General features: G+C 51.8%; 1 protein-coding gene across 1 annotated transcript; it reads right to left on the bottom strand.

Moving 5' to 3' along the window:
• Positions 1-1602: 1602 nt before the first annotated feature.
• On the bottom strand, positions 1603-21740 carry ercc6l (excision repair cross-complementation group 6-like). Its single transcript, XM_068025520.1, has 4 exons — positions 20821-21740; positions 14802-16052; positions 5998-6414; positions 1603-4474 (listed from the first exon to the last, which is right to left on the bottom strand). Exons 1-4 carry the CDS (start codon positions 21551-21553, stop codon positions 2979-2981), a joined length of 3897 nt encoding a protein of 1298 aa, XP_067881621.1. The 5' UTR covers positions 21554-21740; the 3' UTR covers positions 1603-2978.
• Positions 21741-26441: the final 4701 nt, after the last annotated feature.

The following is a 26441-nucleotide window of genomic DNA, read 5'->3' as shown; positions in this document are numbered from 1 at the left end:
TCCAGATCTGAACCACAATTAAACCTGCCTCCACCACACTCAGTGCATTCCAGATCCGAACCACAATTAAACCTGCCTCCACCACACTCTCAGGCAGTGCATTCCAGATCCGAACCACTCCCTGCATTTAAAAATGCCATTGCTTCTTTTGCCAGTCACCTTGAATGAACAGCCTCTTGTTCTCAATTCTTCCATCAATGGAAGAGTTTCTCCTGCTCTACTCTGTTCCGATCACCTCGATCAAACATTCTATGTTCTAAATCTCCTCTCAACCTTCTCCAAGGAGAATAGCCCCAGCTTCTCCAATCTATCCATGTAACTGAACTCCCTCCCCCCCGTTCTCATCAACCATTTCTGCACCCTTCAGCGCCATTCCAGAGAAGTTCACCCTTGAACAGAAGCCCCAAGATGTGATGCAGAGCAGAATACAGCCTCAACAGCGACTATAACCAAAATCAATACAAAGTCTGACCCCATCAACAAGTGCCACTCCACTTCTTAAAAACACCGCGCCTGTGGTGCTTGTATTGTGGGGAGACAACCTGACTACGAAAGCACGCTGGTTAATGCCCTTCATTCCGAGCTGCGTAAACTCACCTCTGGCTCTGCAAGGTGCATTTGAGTTTATGTTGAGCAATGATTTATCACAGTGGTTCTCAAACTTTACTGGTTGAAGAGTTCCTCTTTAAAAATGGATTAGAAATCACAGACCCCTCCCCATCTAAATTATAATCACTCATTTGAAAGTGCTGCATGTAAGGAGTGTTTGAAGAATGCTTTTAAGAAAACTTGCACTTAGATATCAGTGAGATGGGTGTGCCAGACACACTCCAAACCTGCCTCTACTCCATTATTTTGTAGACCGACCCCCCTCCCTCACCCAGTTTAAGTGCCGCTGATTTACCAAATGTGACTGCCTGTTTTCACAGTGCCAGTTATCCTTACACACTGATCTTTAGTGAAAATCCATTTTAATTTTATTCATCATTCAAGGTACAGTAAATATCAGTGCATTGTATTCCAAATGTTTACAATATAAGGAAATTACACTAAAGCATTGATCAAAACCATTCAATTGCTTGTTTGCTAAATCCCTAACATTGAATGATTTGATCCTTTCGCATCGATCAAACATTAGAAACAAGGCGGAGGGTAGAAATTCTGCCATCAAGGTGTCACAGCTGCAGGACATTGAACAGTTGGACTCGGTGTTAGGCTGAGAATTCCCACAGATGCCGCAGAATGGGTGGAGTCTGATTTACTTTAAGCTGCTGGGAGTATATTTGAAGATATTAATTGATGAACTGCTGAGAGATTGAATACTAGGGGCTGGCGGTCGGGCTGCCTCTGACATCAGCCAGCTCACGTATTCACAGAAGCAGCACACAACCAAGGCCAGCGGCTTTCCTGGCAATACATGCCTTGCACATCTTAACTCAGGAAGCAGCATGCTGTCCTCCCATTCGAACAACTCAAACAGACTAACACAATCCTTACTCTGACCTCTCATCAGAAACAAAACAAGCAGGCAGCAATAGGCAACAATAATCCAGCACACTGATCACTCAGACCATAGCAGGGGCACTGGCAGCATGTCTGGCTTTTTCAGGCACATGGGCAAGGCAAAAGTGGGGGAGGGGTAAGAGAAGAGACACAATGGCAGAGTGGGAAAACCAGAGATTGTAGGCCAACGTCCCACGTTACAAGGGAGGAGGAGAGGAGAGGAAATGGGAGGGAGGAGGAGAGGAGAGGAAATGGGAGGGAGGAGGAGGAGGAGAGGAAATGGGAGGGAGGAGGAGGAGGAGAGGAAATGGGAGGGAGGAGGAGGAGGAGAGGAAATGGGAGGGAGGAGGAGGAGGAGAGGAAATGGGAGGGAGGAGGAGGAGGAGAGGAAATGGGAGGGAGGAGGAGGAGGAGAGGAAATGGGAGGGAGGAGGAGGAGGAGAGGAAATGGGAGGGAGGAGGAGGAGGAAAGGAAATGGGAGGGAGGAGGAGAGGAAATGGGAGGGAGGAGGAGAGGAAATGGGAGGGAGGAGGAGAGGAGAGGAAATGGGAGGGAGGAGGAGAGGAGAGGAAATGGGAGGGAGGAGGAGAGGAGAGGAAATGGGAGGGAGGAGGAGAGGAGAGGAAATGGGAGGGAGGAGGAGAGGAGAGGAAATGGGAGGGAGGAGGAGAGGAGAGGAAATGGGAGGGAGGAGGAGAGGAGAGGAAATGGGAGGGAGGAGGAGAGGAGAGGAAATGGGAGGGAGGAGGAGAGGAGAGGAAATGGGAGGGAGGAGGAGAGGAGAGGAAATGGGAGGGAGGAGGAGAGGAGAGGAAATGGGAGGGAGGAGGAGAGGAGAGGAAATGGGAGGGAGGAGGAGAGGAGAGGAAATGGGAGGGAGGAGGAGAGGAGAGGAAATGGGAGGGAGGAGGAGAGGAATGGGAGGGAGGAGGAGGAGAGGAAATGGGAGGGGGAGGGGGAGGAGGAGGAGAGGAATGGGAGGGGGAGGAGGAGGAGAGGAAATGGGAGGGGGAGGAGGAGGAGAGGAAATGGGAGGGGGAGGAGGAGGAGAGGAAATGGGAGGGGGAGGAGGAGGAGAGGAAATGGGAGGGGGAGGAGGAGGAGAGGAAATGGGAGGGAGGAGGAGGAGCATAGAGAGAGGGAGAGCAATTTTAAAAAGATAGAGATGGGAGAGAAAGATTTAAACATACGTATTTTCAAGGGACTTCGATTTAGCTTTTGAATGTTAACAGGTTCTCCAGATTTAAAACTTCAGCTTTCAGTCTGTTTAAAGTCCTGATATGCTCATCATACACAGAATATATTCACCCTCTATACAGTAACATCATAGCTCAACAAAATATTCAGAAAACCACATATAGGAATTAGCTCTCTTACTGTTCTGGTTCTGCAAAGGAAGCGAGCAGGTTAAGTGGCCAAGGGTCTGGTGGAATAGAGGAGGTGGCCTGCAGTCTGTCTCTTGAATTCTCCACCCTCAGCTCTGGTCTAGCTGCCGATACAGTTTAATGGTCATTAGCTGTATTTCGGGATCTCCACTCTTTAGATCCAAAGCTTGGAGCAGACAGTTTAGGGCTGCTTTCAAGTTTCCTTGCTCCATCTGCTCTTTGCCATGTTTCACCAGCCTGTCATATTGGTCCAGGGTAGGCTCCGTCTGTTTGCTTGTTGCACAAGTATCGAGCACAGCTGGCTGTTCTGCCGCCTTGGTAAACGTCTCCAGTTGTTCACCAGAGCCAAGCTCTGGGTCAAATGTTCCAGACTGCTCTCTCTCGCTCTCTGCCTCATCATTGCTCCCCGTCAAACTACAGGACTCAGAGACTCCTTCGTCACTGCTGCCTGATCCCAGCTCCAATCTTTGCCTTTCAGAAGGTGGTTCTTCTGCACATCTGTCTTCCAGTTGATTTCCCCTGGGCTCGTTGGTGTGCTCACCTGCACTTTCCTCTCCATCGCTCTGGCTGCTGACATTAATAATACCATCACCTGGATAATCATCATCATCAGTGTCACTGCCAGCGGTGTCCTCATCCATGTCCTCCACATCATCAATAACCACATTGATCATCGAACGCCTGGAAGCGACTGAGCGGTTCACACTTCTGTTCAGGACAGCTGAAAGGGGTGAATTTAACCCTTTAGGGGTGGAAGCATTGGTTATGCGGAAAGCTTGCAGCGCTGGACTGGCCAAAGGCTGGCCAGGGTATTCCTCCGGGCTGCTTGGAGGGTCGAGGTCGCCCTCCATTTCCTCCTCACTGTCACTGTCGATAACTCTACCCCTGAATTTCTTCCAGGGTTGTAGAATATGGGAGGATCCCTCTTCCAGACTACTGGGAGATTCATCACCCGCCGAGAGAGACAGCTCACCTGCCTGGTCAACAGGCCGAGCTGTCTCCACATTGCTCAGCTGCACCTCAATTAAAGAATTGGGAGAGTCTTCGGTCAGGTGTCTGGCTTCAGCCTGCTCCTGGGAGTCCAGATCCTTCCCCTCCTCCATTGTCTCATCTAACACCAGATTAAAATCAGATTCAAACACCAGCTTGGAGGCAGGAGAATTAACCTCAGAGGTGAGTAGTTGTCCTGTCTCAGACTTGTCACCTTGGTCTTCAGAGGAAAACTGATGGAAGCTGTTTTTAAGAACTGGGGACAGTTCACCACTCAGGTCGGGCAACTGGCACACAGCGGGTCCAGGGCTTGGAGAGAGGGAGTCACCTCCACCAACACCAGCACTGCTAGAATTGGAGTCACCAGGTGACTGAGAACTGTCCAGCATCACCACACTGTCGCCCTGCTCCCCTGACCCAATTGGCAACTCAGCTAATTTGCAGCTCAGGTCAAGAACCTCATCCGCCAACTCTTTGTCAATGGGCTGCGTCAATTCCATAGTGACTGGAGAGGGGGGAACAGCACTTTCACTCGATACTGGCGATATGGCGTTGGGAGAACCTGCCTTTGGTCTCGTGATTCCTTCTCCTCTGCCTGTAAAAGCAAAAATAACCATTTTAAGCAAACTGCTCACAGGCTTCTCCTGGGTAACAGGCTAACCAGTTATTACTGGGGTAGGCAGTGGCGTAGTGGTATTGTCACTGGACTAGTAACCCAGAGTAATGCTCTGGAGACATGGGTTCAAATCCCGCCACAGCAGAAAGTGGAATTTGAATTCAATTAATAAGTCTGGAATTAAAAAGCCATGAAACCATTGTCGATTGTTGTAAAAACCCATCTGGTTCACTAATGTCCTTTAGGGAAGGAAATCTGCTGGACTGCAGCGGCTCAAGAAGGTAGCTCACCACCACCTTCTCAAGGGCAATTAAGGATGGGCAATAAATGCTGGCCTGGCCAGTGATGCCCACATCCCATGAATGAATTAAAAAACAAATTACTGAGAGGGAGAGAGAATTCCAAAGCTTGCATTTCGATAGCACCTTTCCTGACCTCAAGATGTCCTGAAACACTTTACAGCTAATGAAGTACTTCTGAAGGGTTGTCACAGTTGGAATGCGATGATGGCAGGATAACGTGCTTTAGGTGATTGATGGCAGTTGAGGGATAAATATTGGCCAGGACACCAGGGAGAGCTCCTCTTCTCTTTGGAATAATTCAGTGGGATTTTTTATGCCCATCTGAGAGGGCAGATGGAGCCGTCGCTCCCGAAAGACCACACCTCGGACTCCCGAAAGACCACACCTCGGACTCCCTCAGTAACTGACCTTGTGGCAGTGCACCACACCGCACCCTCAGCACATCATTCACTCAGGGCTGCACTGGGAGTGTCTGCCTGGACGCGATGCTGAAGTGTCTGGAGTGGGGCTCAGAGGAGAGAGGGCTACCCAGTGAGTCACAGCTGACACCAGCGTGACTCAGCCTTCAGCTGCTGGGTTGGCCAGAGAGCCAGCCGAGAGCGCAAGCCAGTGTGCCACAGCTTCCTCCACCAGAAACATCAACTTAATAATAATCGGCTGCAAGAAGCAGGGAACTCTCTCCTACAAAAGGTAGTAGATCCCAGCTCAATGAATTATCTTTTCAAATCTCAGATGGAGAGATTTTGGCTAGCCAAGGGTGTTGAGGGATATGGAGCCAAGGCAGTTGGATGGAGTTGGGATACAGGTCAGCCATGATCTCAATTGGATGATGGAATGCGCTCGAGGGGCCGAATGGCCTATCTCCTATGTGATGACTAATCTCATGGTCAGAAGGCCAGTTTGGTTTTGGGCTGGGGATGGGGGGAGAAAGAGAGAATAGAGCCCAGGTTTCCTCTTCCAATCTATACCCAGTGATGTTTGCTGTCAGGCAAGGACAGACTGGTCCAGGTGTAATGCCCTCGGCAGGCAAATAGCCAGCTATGAAAGAAACCTACACGATAGGTGTGGTAGTGTTTACGTCCCCGGACTAGTAATCTACAGAATGAGCTTAAACTACCAGCAGCCACACCTACACCCAAGAGCAAATATTTAAAAGGGCCAAGTGTCGGGAAGGGCAACAAGTACAAAAGCCGACCATACCCCTAATGGTTGGAGGCTCTGGGGGCCTGTTGAGCCAAGCTGGTTCAGTGTTAGCCTTGATGTTCTGTGCCAGCTGCTGCTGTAAATGTGACTCCGCCGTCACCAGCTCCTGGGCTTTTTGTACGCGCTGCTGGATGTAATGCTGTGACTCGGGATCATTCTCCTCGTCGGGGGCACCATCCTGGGAGAAGATGAGGTCGTGGTCTGTCACCCCGAACATCTCCAGGGTGTGTAGGAAGGTGATATGCTGGTCCAGCGCGCTGTCTGTCCGTCTCTGGCTGGCATGTATGGACTGCAGCTGCCTCTGTGTGCTCGAGGTCCTGGGGTCCTCCAGTATGAACAGTTCCCTCAGCTCCTGGCTGCTGAAATAGCGGAAGGGATTCTTCCTCTCGCCGACTGACTGGCGAACCAGCGAATCTTCCAAACAAAGACAGAGAGAGAGAGTGCAGGCATTAATCATACCCATTTCAAAGATAGTGCTCTGTCAGAATACAATTCATTACCAATCACACCCTGATAGGAGCCGAAGGAGAACTAGATAAATACCTGGAGGGGAAAATTGCAGTGACAGTGGGGAAAGAGTGGGGGATTAACTGGGTCACTTTTAAAAAGAGCCAGCACAAACTTGATGGGCTGAATGGCCCCTTTCTACAAACACACGAATTAGGAGCAGGAGTCAGCCACTCAACCCCTAGAGCCTGCTCCACCACTCAATAAGATCATGGCCGATCTGATTGTAACCTCAACTCCACATTCCCGCCTACCCCAGGATAACCTTGCACTCCCTTATGAAGAATCTATCTGCCTCTGCCTTAAAAATATTCAAAGACACTGCTTCCACCGCCTTTTCAGGAATAGAGTTCCAAAGACTCAGGACTCTCAGAGAAAATAATTCTCCTCATCTCTGTCTTAAATGGGCACCCCCTTATTTTTAAACAGTGACTCCTAGTTAGTTTTTTTGAGGATGTAACTAGTAGAACAGATACGGGAGAACCAGTGGATGTGCTGTATGTGAACTTTCAGAAAGCTTTTGATAAGGTCCCACATAAGAGGTTAGTGTGCAAAATTAAAGCACATGGGATTGTGGGGTAATATAGTGGCATGGATAGAGAACTGGTTGGCAAACAGGAAACAGAGAGTAGGAATAAACGGGTCTTTTTCCAGGCAGTGACTAGTGGGGTACTGCAGGAATCAATACTTGGGCTCCAGCTATTCACAATATATATCAATGACATGGGTGAGGGAACTAAATGTAACATTTCCACGTTTGCAGATAACACAAAGCTGGGGGGTTGCCGGGGGGGGGGGTGCGGGGTGGGGGAATGTGAGCTGTGAGGAGGATGCAAAGAGGCTTCAATGAGATTTGGACAAGTTGGGTGAGTGGGCAAATGCATGGCAGATGCAGTATAATGTGGATAAATGTGAGGTTATCCACTTTGGTTGTAAAAACAGAAAGGCAGATTATCTGAATGGTGATAGATTGGGAAAGGGGGAGGTGCAACGAGACCTGGGTGTCCTTGTACACCAGTCGCTGAAAGCAAGCAGTTAGGAAGGCGAATGGTATGTTGGCCTTCATTGCAAGAGGATTTGAGTACAGGAGCAAGGATGTCTTACTGCAGTTATACAGGGCCTTAGAGAGACCACATCTGGAGTATTGTGTGCAGTTTTGGTCTCCTTATCTGAGGAAGGATGTTCTTGCCATGGAGGGAGTGCAAAGAAGATTTACTCGGCTGATTCCTGGGATGGCAGGATTGACGTATGAGGAGAGATTGGGTCGACTAGGCCTATGTTCACTAGAGTTTAGAAGAAACGTAGAAGCATAGGAAATAGGAGTAGGCTATTCAGCCCTTCAAGCCTGATCATCCAACTCAGTAACCTGTTCCCGCTTTCCCCCATATCCTTTGATCCCTTTCGCCCCAAAAGCGATATCTAACTCCTTCTTGAAAACATACAATGTTTTGGCCTCAACTGCTTTCTGTGGTAGCAAATTCCACAGGCTCATCACTCTCTGGGTGAAGAAATTTCTCCTCATCTCAGTCCTGAAAGGTTTACCCTGTATCCTTAGACTATGACCCCTGGTTCTGGACTCCCCCACCATCGGGAACATCCTTCCTGCATCTACCCTGTCAAGTCCTGTTAGAATTTTATAGGTTTCTATGAGATCCCCTCACTCTTCTGAACTCCAGTGAATATAAGCCTCACCAAGGCTCTGTATAATTGCAGCAAGACATTCCTGCTCCTGTACTCAAATTCTCTCGCTATGAAGGCCAACATACCATTTGCCTTTTTTACCGCCTGTTGCACCTACATGCTTACCTTCAGCAACTGGTGTACGGGAACACCCAGGTCTCGCTGCATATTCCCCTCCCTCAGTTTATAGCCGTTCAGATAATATTCTGCCTTCCTGTCTTTGCTACCAAAGTGGATAACCTCACATTTATCCACATTATACTGCATCTGCCATGCATTAGCCCACTCACTCTTGTCCAAATCACCCTGAAGCCTCACTGCATCCTCCTCACAACTCACCCTCCCACCCAGTTTTGTGTCATCAGCAAATCTGGAGATATTACATTTAGTTCCCTCATCTAAATCATTAATATATATTGTGAATAGCTGGGGTCCTAACACAGATCCCTGCGGTATCCCACTAGTCACTGCCTGCCATTCGGAAAAAGACCCATTTATCCCTACTCTTTGTTTCCCGTCTGCCAACCAATTTTCGATCCATCACAATACGCTACCCCCAATCCCATGCGCTTTAATTTTACACGCTAATCTCTTACATGAGACTTTGTCGAAAGCCTTCTGAAAGTCTAAATAAATCAGTTCCACTGGCTCCCCCCCTCATCAACTCTACTAGTTACATCCGCGAAGAATTCTAAAAAGAACAAAACAGCACAGGAGCAGGCCATTCGGCCCTCCAAGCCTGCGCCGATCTTGATGCCTGCCGAAACTAACACCTTCTACAGATTCTAGTAGATTTATCGAACATAATTTCCCTTTCGTAAATCCATGCTGACTCTGCCCGATTCTACCACTGTTCTCCAAGTGCTCTGCTATAAAATCTTTGATAATGGACTCTAGAATTTTCCCCACTACCGACGTCAGGCTGACTGGTCTATAATTCCCTGCTTTCTCTCTACCTCCCTTTTTAAATAGTGGGGTTACATTGGCTACCCTCCAATCTGTAGGAACTGTTCCAGAGTCTGTAGAATCTTGGAAGATGACCACCAATGCATCCACTATTTCTCGGGCCACTTCCTTAAGTACTCTGGGATGCAGACCATCAGGTCCTGGGGATTTATTGGCCTTTAATCCCATCAATTTCCTTAACACCGTTTCTCTACTAATACTGATTTCCTTCAGCTCCTCTCTCACTAAGTCCTGTGTTCCCCAACATTTCTGGTATGATATTTGTGTCCTCCTTTGTGAAGACAGAACCAAAGTATGCATTTAGTTGGTCAGTCATTTCTTTATTCCCCATAATAAATTCCCCAGTTTCTGACTGTAAGGGACCTACATTTGTCTTCACCTATCTTTTTCTCTTCACATACCTATAGAAACTTTTACAGTCAGTTTTTATGTTCCCCGCAAGCTTGCTCTCGCACTCTATTTTCCCCTTCTTAATCAATCCCTTGGTCCTCCTTTGCTGAATTCTAAACTGCTCCCAATCCTCAGGTCTGTTGTTTTTTTTAAGCAAATTTATATGCCTCTTTCTTGGATCTAATGCTATCTCTAACTTCCCTATTAAGCCATGGTTTAGCTACCTTTCCCCTTTTACCTTTGCGCCAGACAGGGATAAACAATTGTTGCAGTTCATCCATGCGCTCTTTAAATGTTTGCCATCGCCTATCCACTGTCATCCCTTTAAGTAACGTCATAGCCATCATAGCCAACTCGTGCCTCGTACCTTCATAGTTTCCTTTACTAAGATTCAGGACCCTGGTCTCACTACGTCACTCTCCATCTTGATGAAGAATTCTATCTTATTATGGTCGCTCATCCCCAAGGGGTCTCGCACCACTAGATTGTCAATTATTCCTCGCTCATTACACAATACCCCAGCCTATTCTCCAGTTGATTCCTCAACGTATTGGTCCAAAAAACCATCACGTATACACTCCAAGAATTCCTCCTCTATGGTATTGTGACTAATTTTTTATATAGGCCCAACCTATATGCAGATTAAAGTCACCCATTATTATATATGTTCCTTTATCGCATGCGTCCCTAATTTCCTGTTTAATGCCATTCCCAACATCACCACTACAGTTTGAAATGAGAGGAGATCTCATAAAAACCTATAAAATTCTAACAGGACTAGACAGCTAGATGCAGGGGGGATGTTCCCGATGGCTAGGGAGTCCAGAACCAGGGGTCACAGTCTCAGGATACGCGGTATGCCATTTAGAACCGTGATGAGGAGAAATTTCTTCACTCAGAGGGTGGTGAACCTGTGGAATTCTCTACCACAGAAGGCAGTGGAGGCCAAGTCATTAAATATATTCAAGACGGAGACAGATATATTTCTTAATGTCAAAGGGATATGGGGAGAAAGCAGGAACAGGTACTGAATTAGACCATCAGCCATGATCTTTTTAAAATGGCGGAACAGGCCCGAAGGGCCGAATGGCCTACTTCTGCTCCTATTTTCTGTTTCTAGTTCTAGGCTCTCCCACAAGAAACATCCTTTCTACATCCACCCTGTCAAGACCCCTCAGAATCTTATATGTTTCAATCAAGTCGCCTCTTACTCTTCTAAATTCCAGCAGATACAAGGCTAGCCTCTCCAACCTTTCCTCATAAGAGGACCCGCTCATTCTAGGTATTAGTCGAGTAAACGTTCTCTGAACTGTTTCCAATGCATTTACATCCTTCCTTAAATAAGGAGACCAATACTGTACACAGTACTCCAGATCTGGTCTCGCCAATACCCTGTAGAACTGAACCATAACCATCCTACTTTTGTATTCAATTCCCCTCACAATAAATGATAACATTCTATTAGCTTTTCTAATTACTTGCTGTACCTGCATACTAACTTTTTGCAATTCATGCACTAGAACACCCAGATCCCTCTGCATCTCAGAGCTCTGCAATCTCTCACCATTTAGATAATATGCTTTTTTATACTTCATGCCAAAATGGACAATTTCACATTTTCCCACATTATACTCCATTTTCCAGATCTTTGCCCACTCACTAACCTATCTATATCCCTTTGTAGCTTCACATCCTCTTTGTCATCAGCAAATTTAGCAACCATACCTTCAGTGCCTTCATCCAGGTCATTTATATAAATTGTAAAAAGTTGAGGCCCCAGCACTGATCCCTGTGGCACACCATTCGATACATCTTGCCAACCAGAAAATTACCCATTTATGCCTACTATTTCCTGTTAGTGAGCCAATCTTCTATCCATGCCAAAACACCAGGGGGGGGGGGGTCCAAACTTTTTGGGCAAAGGGCCATATTACAATTTTTGTTCGGCTGGGGTGCTGGTAAGCAAATTTCGAAAGATAAAGGCATTAAAAATTTATCTTACTAATAAAAACAACAAATGTGCATTTTTGTGAAGAAACTTTAAATAAGACAAATTTATTGACTTATTTTCTCCTCGCTATACTGAAAATTGAGTTAGTGACATACCTGGCATTATTTTTGCTTTATTAAGTAGTCAATCTCTGCCTGCACACTTGATGCAGAGTATTCTGGATAGATGTCCATCTTTCAGGAGACTCTCTGAACTCTCTCCCCATCTCCTTACACTCTGTGTGTCTCTCATTTGCCCTTCCTCCCCACACCCCCAGCCCTTCCCCTTTAGGACTAGGGAACACAGATTGAATGTTTTGTGTGAAAGATGCAGGGGGAATACACGGAAGCACTTCATTTACGTAGCGGGTGGTAATGACCTGGAACTCACTGCTCACAAGGGCGGTGGAATCGGAGACAATTAATAACTTCAACAGGAAGTTGAATGCCCACCCGAGAGAAAGAGACTTGCAGGGCTACAGGGATTGAGCCAGGGAGTGGGACTGACTGCATAGTTCAGTGGATAGCCGGCATGGACTCGATGGACAGAATGGCCTCTTTCTGTGCCGTAAGTAAATGACTGACTCTCTTCTGCCCCCCCCCCCCCCACCCCCGTGTCTCCAGCGTTCCCCACCCAGCGTTGCTCACTCCTTATTGTGTTTCCCCCACCCCACACTCTCTGTGCCCCTCCTCCCCCTCCCACAGTTGCAGAGAGCGGACACTCAGCAGATGGTTGGTTAGTTCTTTTTAAGAACATTGCGCTGTCAGTTTCAAGCCAGCAGCTAACATTGGGAACAGCTGTTTTCCAACGGACTCGGGGGTTTCCCAGCGGGCTTTTTTTTTAAAATGATGAGAATCCCGCCTCACCCTGACTGCAGATTAGAAATTTCCCTTTTTCTTACAGAGCAGCCTTTTGAAAAACATCAGTTTCAATCTGACAGACACTGGGTTTTCCGGTGGTTTTTTTAAAAAAGTGAGAACTCGCCTCGAACAAATGAAAACCTTGGGTCTCTTGCTTTAAACTGACAGTGCAATGTTTTTAAAAAGGCCGCTCTGTAAGATGACAAAAGGGAAATTTCTAATCTCCAGTCAGGGTGAGGATGAGGAACGGCCCCGGAAACAGGTTATATCCACAGGCCAGATGGAAACATTTGGCAGGCCTGATCCTGGCTCACGGGCCATATGTTGGACAACCCCACCCTACACCATAAGCACAGTGGCGCAGTGGTTAGCACCGCAGCCTCACAGCTCCAGCGACCCGGGTTCAGTTCTGGGTCCTGCCTGTGCGGAGTTTGCAAGTTCTCCCTGTGCCCGCGTGGGTTTCCGCCGGGTGCTCCGGTTTCCTCCCACAGCCAAAGACGTAAATTGCCCCTAGTGTAGGTAGGTGGTAGGAGAATGGTGGGGATGTGGTAGAGAATATGGGATTAATATAAATGGGTGGTTGTTGGTCGGCACAGACTCGGTGGGTCGAAGGGCCTGTTTCAGTGCTGTATCTCGAAATAAACATTTTAAAAAAGCTTTTATGGTCCGCAATGACCTTTGATGTGGCACCTTATCAAATGCTTTCTGGAAATCTATGTACAGTACATCCACCTGTTCCCCTTTATCCACAGCACATGTTACTTCTTCAAAGAACTCCAATAAATTGGTTAAACATGATTTCCCTTTCATAAAACCATGTTGACTCTGTCTGATTACCTTGAATTTTTTTTTTTAAGTTCCCTGCTATAACGTCTTTAATAATAGCTTCTAACATTTTCCCTATGACAGCTGTTAAGTTACCTGGCCTGTAGTTTCCTGCTTTCTGTCTCCCCTTTTTGAATAAAGGAGTTACATTCGCTATTTTCCAATCTAATGAAACCTTCCCCGAATGTAGGGAATTTTGGAAAATTAAAACCAACGCATCAACTATCTCACTAGCCACTTCTTTTAACACCCTAGGATGAAGTCCATCAGGACCCGGGGACTTGTCAACCTACAGCTCCAACAATTTGTTCAGTACCACTTCCCTGGTGATTGTAATTTTCTTGATTTCCTCCCATTTCCTGATTTACAGCTATTTCTGAGATGTTACTTGTATCCTCTCTAGTAAAGACTGATGCAAAATACCTGTTCAATTCATCTGCTATCTCATTTTCCATTAATTCCCCAGACCCACTTTTTATAGGACCAATGCTCACTTTGTTAACTCTTTTCTCTTTTAAAAATCTATAGAAACTCTTACTATCTGTTTTTATATTTCTAGCCAGCTTTCTCTCTTACTCATTTTCCCCCATTAACCTTTTAGTCATTCTTTGCTGTTTTTTATATTCTGTGCAATCTTCTGACCTGCCACCCATCTTTGCACAATTATATGCTTTTTCTTTAAGTTTGATACTATCTACAATTTTTAGTTAACCACCCACGGATGGTGAGTCCTCCCCTTGGAATCTTTCTTTCCCGTTGGAATGTATCTATTCTGTGTATTCTGAAATATCCCCTTAAATGTCTGCCACTGCATCTCTATTGACCTATCGTTTAACCTACTTTGCCATTTCACTTTAGCTAGTTCTGCTTTCATGCCCTTATTTAAGTTTAATACTAGTCTTAGGCCCACTCTTCTCTCCCTCAAACTGAATGTAAAATTCAATCATATTATGATCGCTGCTGCCTAGGGTCGCCTTCAGTATGAGGTCATTAATTAATCCTATCTCGTGCTGTACTGTGCCTTGATTTTAAAGATAGTGTTTGCTCCTGATCCAACACCACATTAGAATAGACATTTAACAGGGGCACTAAGCATTAGTGATATTTTAATTCCAACTCGCTGCTGAAGGGGTCTACCTTCACCGCACACTCTGCAGCTGTTCAAGACAGCATCCCACCACTACCTTCGCAAGGCATACAAAGGATGGGCAATAAATGCCAGCCTCGCCAGCAGCACCCACATCCCCAGGATGATTTTATTTTTTAAAAAACACATGCGTTACTCGGAATGGGAAGCTGCCTGTGCAAAGTAGTCAACGACTTACACCCAAAAACAGAAAGCTTGAACTTTATCAAGAGCAAAATGCTGTGGATGCTGAAAATCTGAAATAAAACCAGAAAATGCTGGACATACGCAGCAGGTCTGGAAGTGTGATGGTGGGGGGCTAGAGAAAGAGAGAAACAGAGTTAATGTTCCAGATGAGAATTGGTCATTGACCTGAAACGTTAGTTTCTGTTGCCACAGTAGCTAAGTTGAGACTGTAAGGAAGACTTGGGAAACAATGGCTGCTGAAAAGAATTACCTTTGAAGATCTGCCGCCTGTAAATCTTCTCCTCCACGCTGCCGCACGTGATCAGCCTGTAGATCACTACATTGTCGGTCTGCCCAATTCTGTAGGCTCTGTCCACAGCCTGCGCGTCTGTGGCAGGGTTCCAGCTGGGGTCAAAGATCACCACCCTGTTAGCTGCAGTGAGAGTGAGGCCCACGCCGCCAACCTGCATGGTGAGGAGGAAGACTGAGTAGTCTGTCCTCTGCTGGAAGGTCTCGATCTTCTTCTGCCGCTCTGGCAGCGCCATGGTCCCGTCCACGCGCATGCACTTGAAGCCCCTGTTGGTCAGGACACGCTGGATAATGTCCAGCATCTTCCTCGACTGGGAAAAGATCAGCGTGCGTCTGCCCTCCTCTCTCAGCTTTTCCAGCAGCCCCAGCAGGAAGACCAGCTTGCCCGACTCCTGGACCAGATCCTCGTCAGGTACGCGGCTGATGTCACTCCCCTCATCGCCCTCGCATCCGTCAAGGCCCAGCTCCTCCCAGATCCTTCTGGGTAGAAGTCTCGGGTGGTCACACAACTTCTTCAAATTGGTCAGCTGCACGAGGGGCGAGCGCTTGGTCTGAAGCAACTCCTGGATCTGCTCCGACGACACAAACCTGTTGTAGATTTCCTCCTGGACCTGGCTGAGGTAAACCCAGACAATCAGGTCGTTCTTTCTGGTTAAGCTTGGCATTTGGACCGCGGTGGGAGATTTTGGCCCCTCTGCTTCCCCGATACCGTTAAGGCGCAAAGACTCGCTTGTCTTCTGCACGTTCTCCTTGGTTCTCCGCAAGAAATAAGGCTGAATGATCTTCATGAGGTTCTCCGAGATCCGGAGCCCCAGTGCCTTCTCTGCAGGGGTGGCATCTTTCGCCCGAGCCCGGGTGATGGGGTTCTCATACTCCATCTTAAAAGTCTTGCAGGTGCCCAGCAGGGAGCCCTGGCATGCAAAGTCAAAGAGCGACCACATTTCCTGCAGGTTGTTCTGCACCGGCGTTCCCGTCAGCAGAATGCGGTTCTTGGCCGGGATGGCACTGGCACACTTGGTGGTCTTAGCGGATTTTGTCTTGATCTTGTGGGCCTCGTCAAGCACCATGTAGTCCCAGGTGAACTCTTTCCCGTCGAGGCTGGCGAGCTGCTGCCAGTTGTTGATCAGCATTTGGTAGGTGGTGATTGCCACACCCCCTCGTCGCTGCACCCTCTCCAGGTTTTTAGTCCTCTCCTTCTTCGTGCCATGGAACTCTGGAAACAAAAACAGATCATCAGCCGTGATTCAGTGGGTGCCTCTCACTTATCGCAGTCACCAGTTAGTGGTGCAGACTTCAGCACAAAAATCAAGGACGACACTCCAGGGGAGAGCAGCGCCGGGACTTAGAAAGCGCCACACCGCCGGGACCGAAGGGACTCCGCGCCGTCGGAGGGTCAGTACCGAGGGAGCGCCGCGCCGTCGGAGGGTCAGTACCGAGGGAGCGCCGCGCCGTCGGAGGGTCAGTACCGAGGGAGCGCCGCGCCGTCGGAGGGTCAGTACCGAGGGAGCGCCGCGCCGTCGGAGGGTCAGTACCGAGGGAGCGCCGCGCCGTCGGAGGGTCAGTACCGAGGGAGCGCCGCGCCGTCGGAGGGTCAGTACCGAGGGAGCGCCGCGCCGTCGGAGGGTCAGTACCGAGGGAGCGCCGCGCCGTCGGAGGGTCAGTACCGAGGGAGCGCCGCGCCGTCGGAGGGTCAGTACCGAGGGAGCGCCGCGCCGTCGGAGGGTCAGTACCGAGGGAGCGCCGCGCCGTCGGAGGGTCAGTACCGAGGGAGCGCCGCGCCGTCGGAGGGTCAGTACCGAGGGAGCGCCGCGCCGTCGGAGGGTCAGTACCGAGGGAGCGCCGCGCCGTCGGAGGGTCAGTACCGAGGGAGCGCCGCGCCGTCGGAGGGTCAGTACCGAGGGAGCGCCGCGCTGTCGGAGGGTCAGTACTGAGGTAGTACTGAGGGAGTGCCGCGCTGTCGGAGGGTCAGTACTGAGGTAGTACTGAGGGATTGCCGCGCTGTCGGAGGGTCAGTACTGAGGGAGTGCCGCGCTGTCGGAGGGTCAGTACTGATGGAGTGCCGCGCTGTCGGAGGGTCAGTACTGAGGGAGTGCCGCGCTGTCGGAGGGTCAGTACCGAGGGAGCGCCGCGCTGTCGGAGGGTCAGTACCGAGGGAGCGCCGCGCTGTCGGAGGGTCAGTACCGAGGGAGCGCCGCGCTGTCGGAGGGTCAGTACCGAGGGAGCGCCGCGCTGTCGGAGGGTCAGTACTGAGGTAGTACTGAGGGAGCGCCGCACTGTCGGAGGGTCAGTACCGAGGGAGCGCCGCACTGTCGGAGGGTCAGTACCGAGGGAGCGCCGCACTGTCGGAGGGTCAGTACCGAGGGAGCGCCGCACTGTCGGAGGGTCAGTACCGAGGGAGCGCCGCACTGTCGGAGGGTCAGTACCGAGGGAGCGCCGCACTGTCGGAGGGTCAGTACCGAGGGAGCGCCGCACTGTCGGAGGGTCAGTACCGAGGGAGCGCCGCACTGTCGGAGGGTCAGTACCGAGGGAGCGCCGCACTGTCGGAGGGTCAGTACTGAGGGATTGCCGCGCTGTCGGAGGGTCAGTACTGAGGGAGTGCCGCGCTGTCGGAGGGTCAGTACTGATGGAGTGCCGCGCTGTCGGAGGGTCAGTACTGAGGGAGTGCCGCGCTGTCGGAGGGTCAGTACCGAGGGAGTGCCGCGCTGTCGGAGGGTCAGTACCGAGGGAGCGCCGCTTTGTCGGAGGGTCAGTACCGAGGGAGCGCCGCACTGTCGGAGGGTCAGTACCGAGGGAGCGCCGCACTGTCGGAGGGTCAGTACCGAGGGAGCGCCGCACTGTCGGAGGGTCAGTACCGAGGGAGCGCCGCACTGTCGGAGGGTCAGTACCGAGGGAGCGCCGCGCTGTCGGAGGGTCAGTACCGAGGGAGCGCCGCGCTGTCGGAGGGTCAGTACCGAGGGAGCGCCGCACTGTCGGAGGGTCAGTACTGAGGGAGTGCCGCACTGTCGGAGGGTCAGTACTGAGGGAGCGCCGCACTGTCGGAGGGTCAGTACTGAGGGAGTGCCGCACTGTCGGAGGGTCAGTACTGAGGGAGCGCCGCACTGTCAGAGGGTCAGTACTGAGGGAGTGCCGCACTGTCGGAGGGTCAGTACCGAGGGAGTGCCGCACTGTCGGAGGGTCAGTACCGAGGGAGCGCCGCACTGTCGGAGGGTCAGTACCGAGGGAGCGCCGCACTGTCGGAGGGTCAGTACCGAGGGAGCGCCGCACTGTCGGAGGGTCAGTACCGAGGGAGCGCCGCACTGTCGGAGGGTCAGTACTGAGGGAGCGCCGCACTGTCGGAGGGTCAGTACCGAGGGAGCGCCGCACTGTCGGAGGGTCAGTACCGAGGGAGTGCCGCGCAGTCGGAGGGTCAGTACTGAGGTAGTACTGAGGGAGCGCCGCACTGTCGGAGGGTCAGTACCGAGGGAGCGCCGCACTGTCGGAGGGTCAGTACCGAGGGAGCGCCGCGCTGTCGGAGGGTCAGTACCGAGGGAGCGCCGCGCTGTCGGAGGGTCAGTACCGAGGGAGCGCCGCGCTGTCGGAGGGTCAGTACCGAGGGAGCGCCGCACTGTCGGAGGGTCAGTACCGAGGGAGCGCCGCACTGTCGGAGGGTCAGTACCGAGGGAGCGCCGCACTGTCGGAGGGTCAGTACCGAGGGAGCGCCGCACTGTCGGAGGGTCAGTACCGAGGGAGCGCCGCACTGTCGGAGGGTCAGTACCGAGGGAGCGCCGCACTGTCGGAGGGTCAGTACCGAGGGAGCGCCGCACTGTCGGAGGGTCAGTACTGAAGGAGCGCCGCACTGTCGGAGGGTCAGTACCGAGGGAGCGCCGCACTGTCGGAGGGTCAGTACCGAGGGAGCGCCGCACTGTCGGAGGGTCAGTACCGAGGGAGCGCCGCACTGTCGGAGGGTCAGTACTGAAGGAGCGCCGCACTGTTGGAGGGTCAGTACCGAGGGAGCGCCGCACTGTCGGAGGGTCAGTACTGAGGGAGTGCCGCTTTGTCGGAGGGTCAGTACCGAGGGAGCGCCGCACTGTCGGAGGGTCAGTACCGAGGGAGCGCCGCACTGTCGGAGGGTCAGTACCGAGGGAGCGCCGCACTGTCGGAGGGTCAGTACCGAGGGAGCGCCGCACTGTCGGAGGGTCAGTACCGAGGGAGTGCCGCACTGTCGGAGGGTCAGTACTGAGGGAGTGCTGCACTGTCGGAGGGTCAGTACTGAGGGAGTGCCGCACTGTCGGAGGGTCAGTACTGAGGTAGTACTGAGGGAGTGCCGCACTGTCGGAGGGTCAGTACTGAGGTAGTACTGAGGGAGTGCCGCACTGTCGGAGGGTCAGTACTGAGGTAGTACTGAGGGAGTGCCGCACTGTCGGAGGGTCAGTACTGAGGTAGTACTGAGGGAGTGCCGCACTGTCGGAGGGTCAGTACTGAGGTAGTACTGAGGGAGTGCCGCACTGTCGGAGGGTCAGTACTGAGGTAGTACTGAGGGAGTGCCGCACTGTCGGAGGGTCAGTACTGAGGGAGTGCCGCACTGTCGGAGGGTCAGTACTGAGGGAGTGCCGCACTGTCGGAGGGTCAGTACTGAGGGAGTGCTGCACTGTCAGAGGGTCAGTACTGAGGGAGTGCCGCACTGTCGGAGGGTCAGTACTGAGGGAGTGCCGCACTGTCGGAGGGTCAGTACTGAGGGAGTGCTGCACTGTCGGAGGGTCAGTACTGAGGGAGTGCTGCACTGTCAGGGGGTCAGTACTGAGGGAGTGCTGCACTGTCGGAGGGTCAGTACTGAGGAGTGCTGCACATCCGAGGGTCAGTACTGAGGGAGTGCCGCACTGTCAGAGGGTCAGTACTGAGGGAGTGCCGCACTGTCGGAGGGTCAGTACTGAGGGAGTGCTGCACTGTCAGAGGGTCAGTACTGAGGGAGTGCCGCACTGTCGGAGGGTCAGTACTGAGGGAGTGCCGCACTGTCGGAGGGTCAGTACTGAGGGAGTGCTGCACTGTCGGAGGGTCAGTACTGAGGGAGTGCTGCACTGTCGGAGGGTCAGTACTGAGGGAGTGCCGCACTGTCGGAGGGTCAGTACTGAGGGAGTGCCGCACTGTCGGAGGGTCAGTACTGAGGAACTGCCGCACTGTCGGAGGGTCAGTACTGAGGGAGTGCCGAACTGTCGGAGGGTCAGTACTGAGGGAGTGCCGAACTGTCGGAGGGTCAGCACCGAGGGAGTGCCGCACTGTCGGAGGGTCAGTACTGAGGGAGTGCTGCACTGTCGGAGGGTCAGTACTGAGGGAGTGCCGCACTGTCGGAGGGTCAGTACTGAGGGAGTGCCGCACTGTCGGAGGGTCAGTACTGAGGGAGTGCTGCACTGTCGGAGGGTCAGTACTGAGGGAGTGCCGCACTGTCGGAGGGTCAGTACTGAGGGAGTGCCGCACTGTCGGAGGGTCAGTACTGAGGGAGTGCTGCACTGTCAGGGGGTCAGTACTGAGGGAGTGCTGCACTGTCGGAGGGTCAGTACTGAGGAGTGCTGCACATCCGAGGGTCAGTACTGAGGGAGTGCTGCACTGTCGGAGGGTCAGTACTGAGGGAGTGCCGCACTGTCGGAGGGTCAGTACTGAGGGAGTGCTGCACTGTCGGAGGGTCAGTACTGAGGAGTGCTGCACATCCGAGGGTCAGTACTGAGGGAGTGCTGCACTGTCAGAGGGTCAGTACTGAGGGAGTGCTGCACTGTCGGAGGGTCAGTACTGAGGGAGTGCTGCACTGTCAGAGGGTCAGTACTGAGGGAGTGCCGCACTGTCGGAGGGTCAGTACTGAGGGAGTGCCGCACTGTCGGAGGGTCAGTACTGAGGGAGTGCTGCACTGTCGGAGGGTCAGTACTGAGGGAGTGCCGCACTGTCGGTGGGTCAGTACTGAGGGAGTGCAGCACTGTCGTTCGGTCCAGTCCCCTCTCCCCCCAGGCCCTGACCTTTCACTCTCATCCCCGGGGTCCAGTGGGTAAACTCGGACAGCCAGTTGGCGATCAGGCTGCCGGGCAGCAGCAGGAGGCAGCAGGTCAGCAGGCCCGAGTCGAACATGCCGGAGAGGAAGGCGATCAGCTGCACCGTCTTGCCCAGGCCCATGTCGTCGGCCAGGATGCCGCCGGGCCGGCCGTGGGCGAACAGGCGGTGAAGGAAGGCCACCCCCTGGCGCTGGTGCGGGTACAGGCGCCGGTAGAGGCCGGCGTACAGGGCCAGGCCGCAGCCGGGGACGGTGACGAACTCGTCCTCCTCCTCCTCGCTCTCCTGCTCGGCCAGCGCCTCCTCCAGCCGCCGCACCCGCCTCTCCACCTTGCGGCTCGGCCACAGCCCCAGCGCCTCCCTCAGCAGGCCCAGCGCCGCCCGCAGCTCGCCCGCCCGGGCCAGCTCCTTGGCCTGCCGCAGGCACCCGCGGTACCGCTGCAGCTCCTCATCTTCCAGCGGCGGGGCCTGCTCCTCGCCCGCAGCCTCGGAGCTCGAGTTGGACGGGAACCGGCTCCCGGCGGGGGGTTGCTCGGCCGCCATGGCAGGGGCAGGGTCACGTGAGGAGGCCAGCAGCGGAAAACCGTTAGCCATTTCTGGCGCCAATTTTTCAAAGCGCGGACGCGTGCGGTGACGGCGTGGCGGGGGGGGGGAAAGGGATGTGGGTGGCCGACCATCTGTTTCCCCTGGGAAGCAAACCATCCGAACTCCAAGAGACTGTACAGTTAACCGCCGCGAGTTTTCACTCTCCACACTGCTCGGTAAATCACACGTTGTAATCGATAATCTCCAGCTTTTGGGACTGTTATTTCAACCATGGTTATTTATGTCTGGTGTTTGGTTCCAGCCCGGTCGCACAAACAGCGCAACTCCGGGCAAATCCTTCGCTCGGCCGCCTCGACCAGACGAGGCAGCAGCCAATCGGAGGGCAGGAGCCGGCCTCACGTTGACGTCATCGGAACCCGAGTAGGGGCGGGACCAGATCGTCGTTACCAGGCAACAGGTGGGTTTGACCAGCCGGGGAGGGGCGGAGTGGGCCTGAAACAGGCGTAAAACCCGCCGGTGAGAGACTGAGACCCCAAACAGGAATAAAACACACCGGGGAGAGACTGAGACCCCAAACAGGAATAAAACACACCGGGGAGAGACTGAGACCCCAAACAGGAATAAAACACACCGGGGAGAGACTGAGACCCCAAACAGGAATAAAACACACCGGGGAGAGACTGAGACCCCAAACAGGAATAAAACACACCGGGGAGAGACTGAGACCCCAAAAACGGGAGTAAAACACACCGGGGAGAGACTGAGACCCCAAACAGGAATAAAACACACCGGGGAGAGACTGAGACCCCAAAACAGGAATAAAACACACCGGGGAGAGACTGAGACCCCAAACAGGAATAAAACACACCGGGGAGAGACTGAGACCCAAAACAGGAATAAAACACACCGGGGAGAGACTGAGACCCCAAACAGGAGTAAAACACACCGGGGAGAGACTGAGACCCCAAAACAGGAGTAAAAAACACCGGGAGAGACTGAGACCCAAAACAGGAATAAAACACACCGGGGAGAGACTGAGACCCCAAACAGGAATAAAACACACCGGGGAGAGACTGAGACCCAAAACAGGAATAAAACACACCGGGGAGAGACTGAGACCCCAAACAGGAATAAAACACACCGGGGAGAGACTGAGACCCCAAAACAGGAATAAAACACACCGGGGAGAGACTGAGACCCCAAACAGGAATAAAACACAGCGGGGAGAGACTGAGACCCCAAACAGGAATAAAACACACCGGGAGAGACTGAGACCCAAACAGGAATAAAACACACCGGGGAGAGACTGAGACCCCAAAACAGGATTAAAACACACCGGGGAGAGACTGAGACCCAAAACAGGAGTAAAATACACCGGGAGAGAGACTGAGACCCAAAACAGGAGTAAAACACACCGGTGAGAGACTGAGACCCCAAACAGGAATAAAACACACCGGGGAGAGACTGAGACCCAAAACAGGAGTAAAACACACCGGGAGAGACTGAGACCCAAAACAGGATTAAAACACACCGGGAGAGACTGAGACCCCAAAACAGGAATAAAACACACCGGGGAGAGACTGAGACCCCAAAACAGGATTAAAACACACCGGGGAGAGACTGAGACCCAAAACAGGAGTAAAATACACCGGGAGAGACTGAGACCCAAAACAGGAGTAAAACACACCGGTGAGAGACTGAGACCCCAAACAGGAATAAAACACATCGGGGAGAGACTGAGACCCAAAACAGGATTAAAACACATCGGGGAGAGACTGAGACCCAAAACAGGAGTAAAACACACCGGGAGAGACTGAGACCCAAAACAGGAATAAAACACACCGGGGAGAGACTGAGACCCCAAAACAGGATTAAAACACACCGGGGAGAGACTGAGACCCAAAACAGGATTAAAACACACCGGGGAGAGACTGAGACCCCAAAAACAGGAATAAAACACACCGGGGAGAGACTGAGACCCAAAACAGGAATAAAACACACCGGGAGAGACTGAGACCCAAAACAGGATTAAAACACACCGGGAGAGACTGAGACCCCAAAAACAGGAATAAAACACACCGGGGAGAGACTGAGACCCAAAACAGGAATAAAACACACCGGGAGAGACTGAGACCCAAAACAGGATTAAAACACACCGGGAGAGACTGAGACCCCAAAAACAGGAATAAAACACACCGGGGAGAGACTGAGACCCAAAACAGGAATAAAACACACCGGGAGAGACTGAGACCCAAAACAGGAATAAAACACACCGGGAGAGACTGAGACCCAAAACAGGATTAAAACACACCGGGAGAGACTGAGACCCCAAAACAGGATTAAAACACACCGGGGAGAGACTGAGACCCCAAAACAGGATTAAAACACACCGGGAGAGACTGAGACCCCAAAACAGGATTAAAACACACCGGGGAGAGACTGAGACCCCAAACAGGAATAAAACACACCGGGGAGAGACTGAGACCCCAAACAGGAATAAAACACACCGGGGAGAGACTGAGACCCCAAAAACGGGAGTAAAACACACCGGGGAGAGACTGAGACCCCAAACAGGAATAAAACACACCGGGGAGAGACTGAGACCCCAAACAGGAATAAAACACACCGGGGAGAGACTGAGACCCCAAACAGGAATAAAACACACCGGGGAGAGACTGAGACCCCAAAAACGGGAGTAAAACACACCGGGGAGAGACTGAGACCCCAAACAGGAATAAAACACACCGGGGAGAGACTGAGACCCCAAAACAGGAATAAAACACACCGGGGAGAGACTGAGACCCCAAACAGGAATAAAACACACCGGGGAGAGACTGAGACCCAAAACAGGAATAAAACACACCGGGGAGAGACTGAGACCCCAAACAGGAGTAAAACACACCGGGGAGAGACTGAGACCCCAAAACAGGAGTAAAAAACACCGGGAGAGACTGAGACCCAAAACAGGAATAAAACACACCGGGGAGAGACTGAGACCCCAAACAGGAATAAAACACACCGGGGAGAGACTGAGACCCAAAACAGGAATAAAACACACCGGGGAGAGACTGAGACCCCAAACAGGAATAAAACACACCGGGGAGAGACTGAGACCCCAAAACAGGAATAAAACACACCGGGGAGAGACTGAGACCCCAAACAGGAATAAAACACAGCGGGGAGAGACTGAGACCCCAAACAGGAATAAAACACACCGGGAGAGACTGAGACCCAAACAGGAATAAAACACACCGGGGAGAGACTGAGACCCCAAAACAGGATTAAAACACACCGGGGAGAGACTGAGACCCAAAACAGGAGTAAAATACACCGGGAGAGAGACTGAGACCCAAAACAGGAGTAAAACACACCGGTGAGAGACTGAGACCCCAAACAGGAATAAAACACACCGGGGAGAGACTGAGACCCAAAACAGGAGTAAAACACACCGGGAGAGACTGAGACCCAAAACAGGATTAAAACACACCGGGAGAGACTGAGACCCCAAAACAGGAATAAAACACACCGGGGAGAGACTGAGACCCCAAAACAGGATTAAAACACACCGGGGAGAGACTGAGACCCAAAACAGGAGTAAAATACACCGGGAGAGACTGAGACCCAAAACAGGAGTAAAACACACCGGTGAGAGACTGAGACCCCAAACAGGAATAAAACACATCGGGGAGAGACTGAGACCCAAAACAGGATTAAAACACATCGGGGAGAGACTGAGACCCAAAACAGGAGTAAAACACACCGGGAGAGACTGAGACCCAAAACAGGAATAAAACACACCGGGGAGAGACTGAGACCCCAAAACAGGATTAAAACACACCGGGGAGAGACTGAGACCCAAAACAGGATTAAAACACACCGGGGAGAGACTGAGACCCCAAAAACAGGAATAAAACACACCGGGGAGAGACTGAGACCCAAAACAGGAATAAAACACACCGGGAGAGACTGAGACCCAAAACAGGATTAAAACACACCGGGAGAGACTGAGACCCCAAAAACAGGAATAAAACACACCGGGGAGAGACTGAGACCCAAAACAGGAATAAAACACACCGGGAGAGACTGAGACCCAAAACAGGATTAAAACACACCGGGAGAGACTGAGACCCCAAAAACAGGAATAAAACACACCGGGGAGAGACTGAGACCCAAAACAGGAATAAAACACACCGGGAGAGACTGAGACCCAAAACAGGAATAAAACACACCGGGAGAGACTGAGACCCAAAACAGGATTAAAACACACCGGGAGAGACTGAGACCCCAAAACAGGATTAAAACACACCGGGGAGAGACTGAGACCCCAAAACAGGATTAAAACACACCGGGAGAGACTGAGACCCCAAAACAGGATTAAAACACACCGGGGAGAGACTGAGACCCAAAACAGGATTAAAACACACCGGGAGAGACTGAGACCCAAAACAGGAGTAAAACACACCGGGGAGAGACTGAGACCCAAAACAGGATTAAAACACACCGGGGAGAGACTGAGACCCAAAACAGGAATAAAACACACCGGGGAGAGACTGAGACCCCAAAAACAGGAGTAAAACACACCGGGGAGAGACTGAGACCCAAAACAGGATTAAAACACACCGGGGAGAGACTGAGACCCCAAAACAGGAATAAAACACACCGGGGAGAGACTGAGACCCAAACAGGAATAAAACACACCGGGGAGAGACTGAGACCCCAAAACAGGATTAAAACACACCGGGGAGAGACTGAGACCCAAAACAGGAGTAAAATACACCGGGAGAGACTGAGACCCAAAACAGGAGTAAAACACACCGGGAGAGACTGAGACCCAAAACAGGATTAAAACACACCGGGAGAGACTGAGACCCCAAAACAGGAATAAAACACACCGGGGAGAGACTGAGACCCCAAAACAGGATTAAAACACACCGGGGAGAGACTGAGACCCAAAACAGGAGTAAAATACACCGGGAGAGACTGAGACCCAAAACAGGAGTAAAACACACCGGTGAGAGACTGAGACCCCAAACAGGAATAAAAC

The sequence above is a fragment of the Heterodontus francisci genome, unplaced genomic scaffold (assembly GCF_036365525.1).
Source record: "Heterodontus francisci isolate sHetFra1 unplaced genomic scaffold, sHetFra1.hap1 HAP1_SCAFFOLD_894, whole genome shotgun sequence".
Classification (NCBI taxonomy): Eukaryota; Metazoa; Chordata; class Chondrichthyes; order Heterodontiformes; family Heterodontidae; genus Heterodontus; species Heterodontus francisci.
The sequence above is the reverse complement of the archived record's forward strand: the minus strand, read 5'-3'. Positions and strand labels throughout refer to the sequence as shown.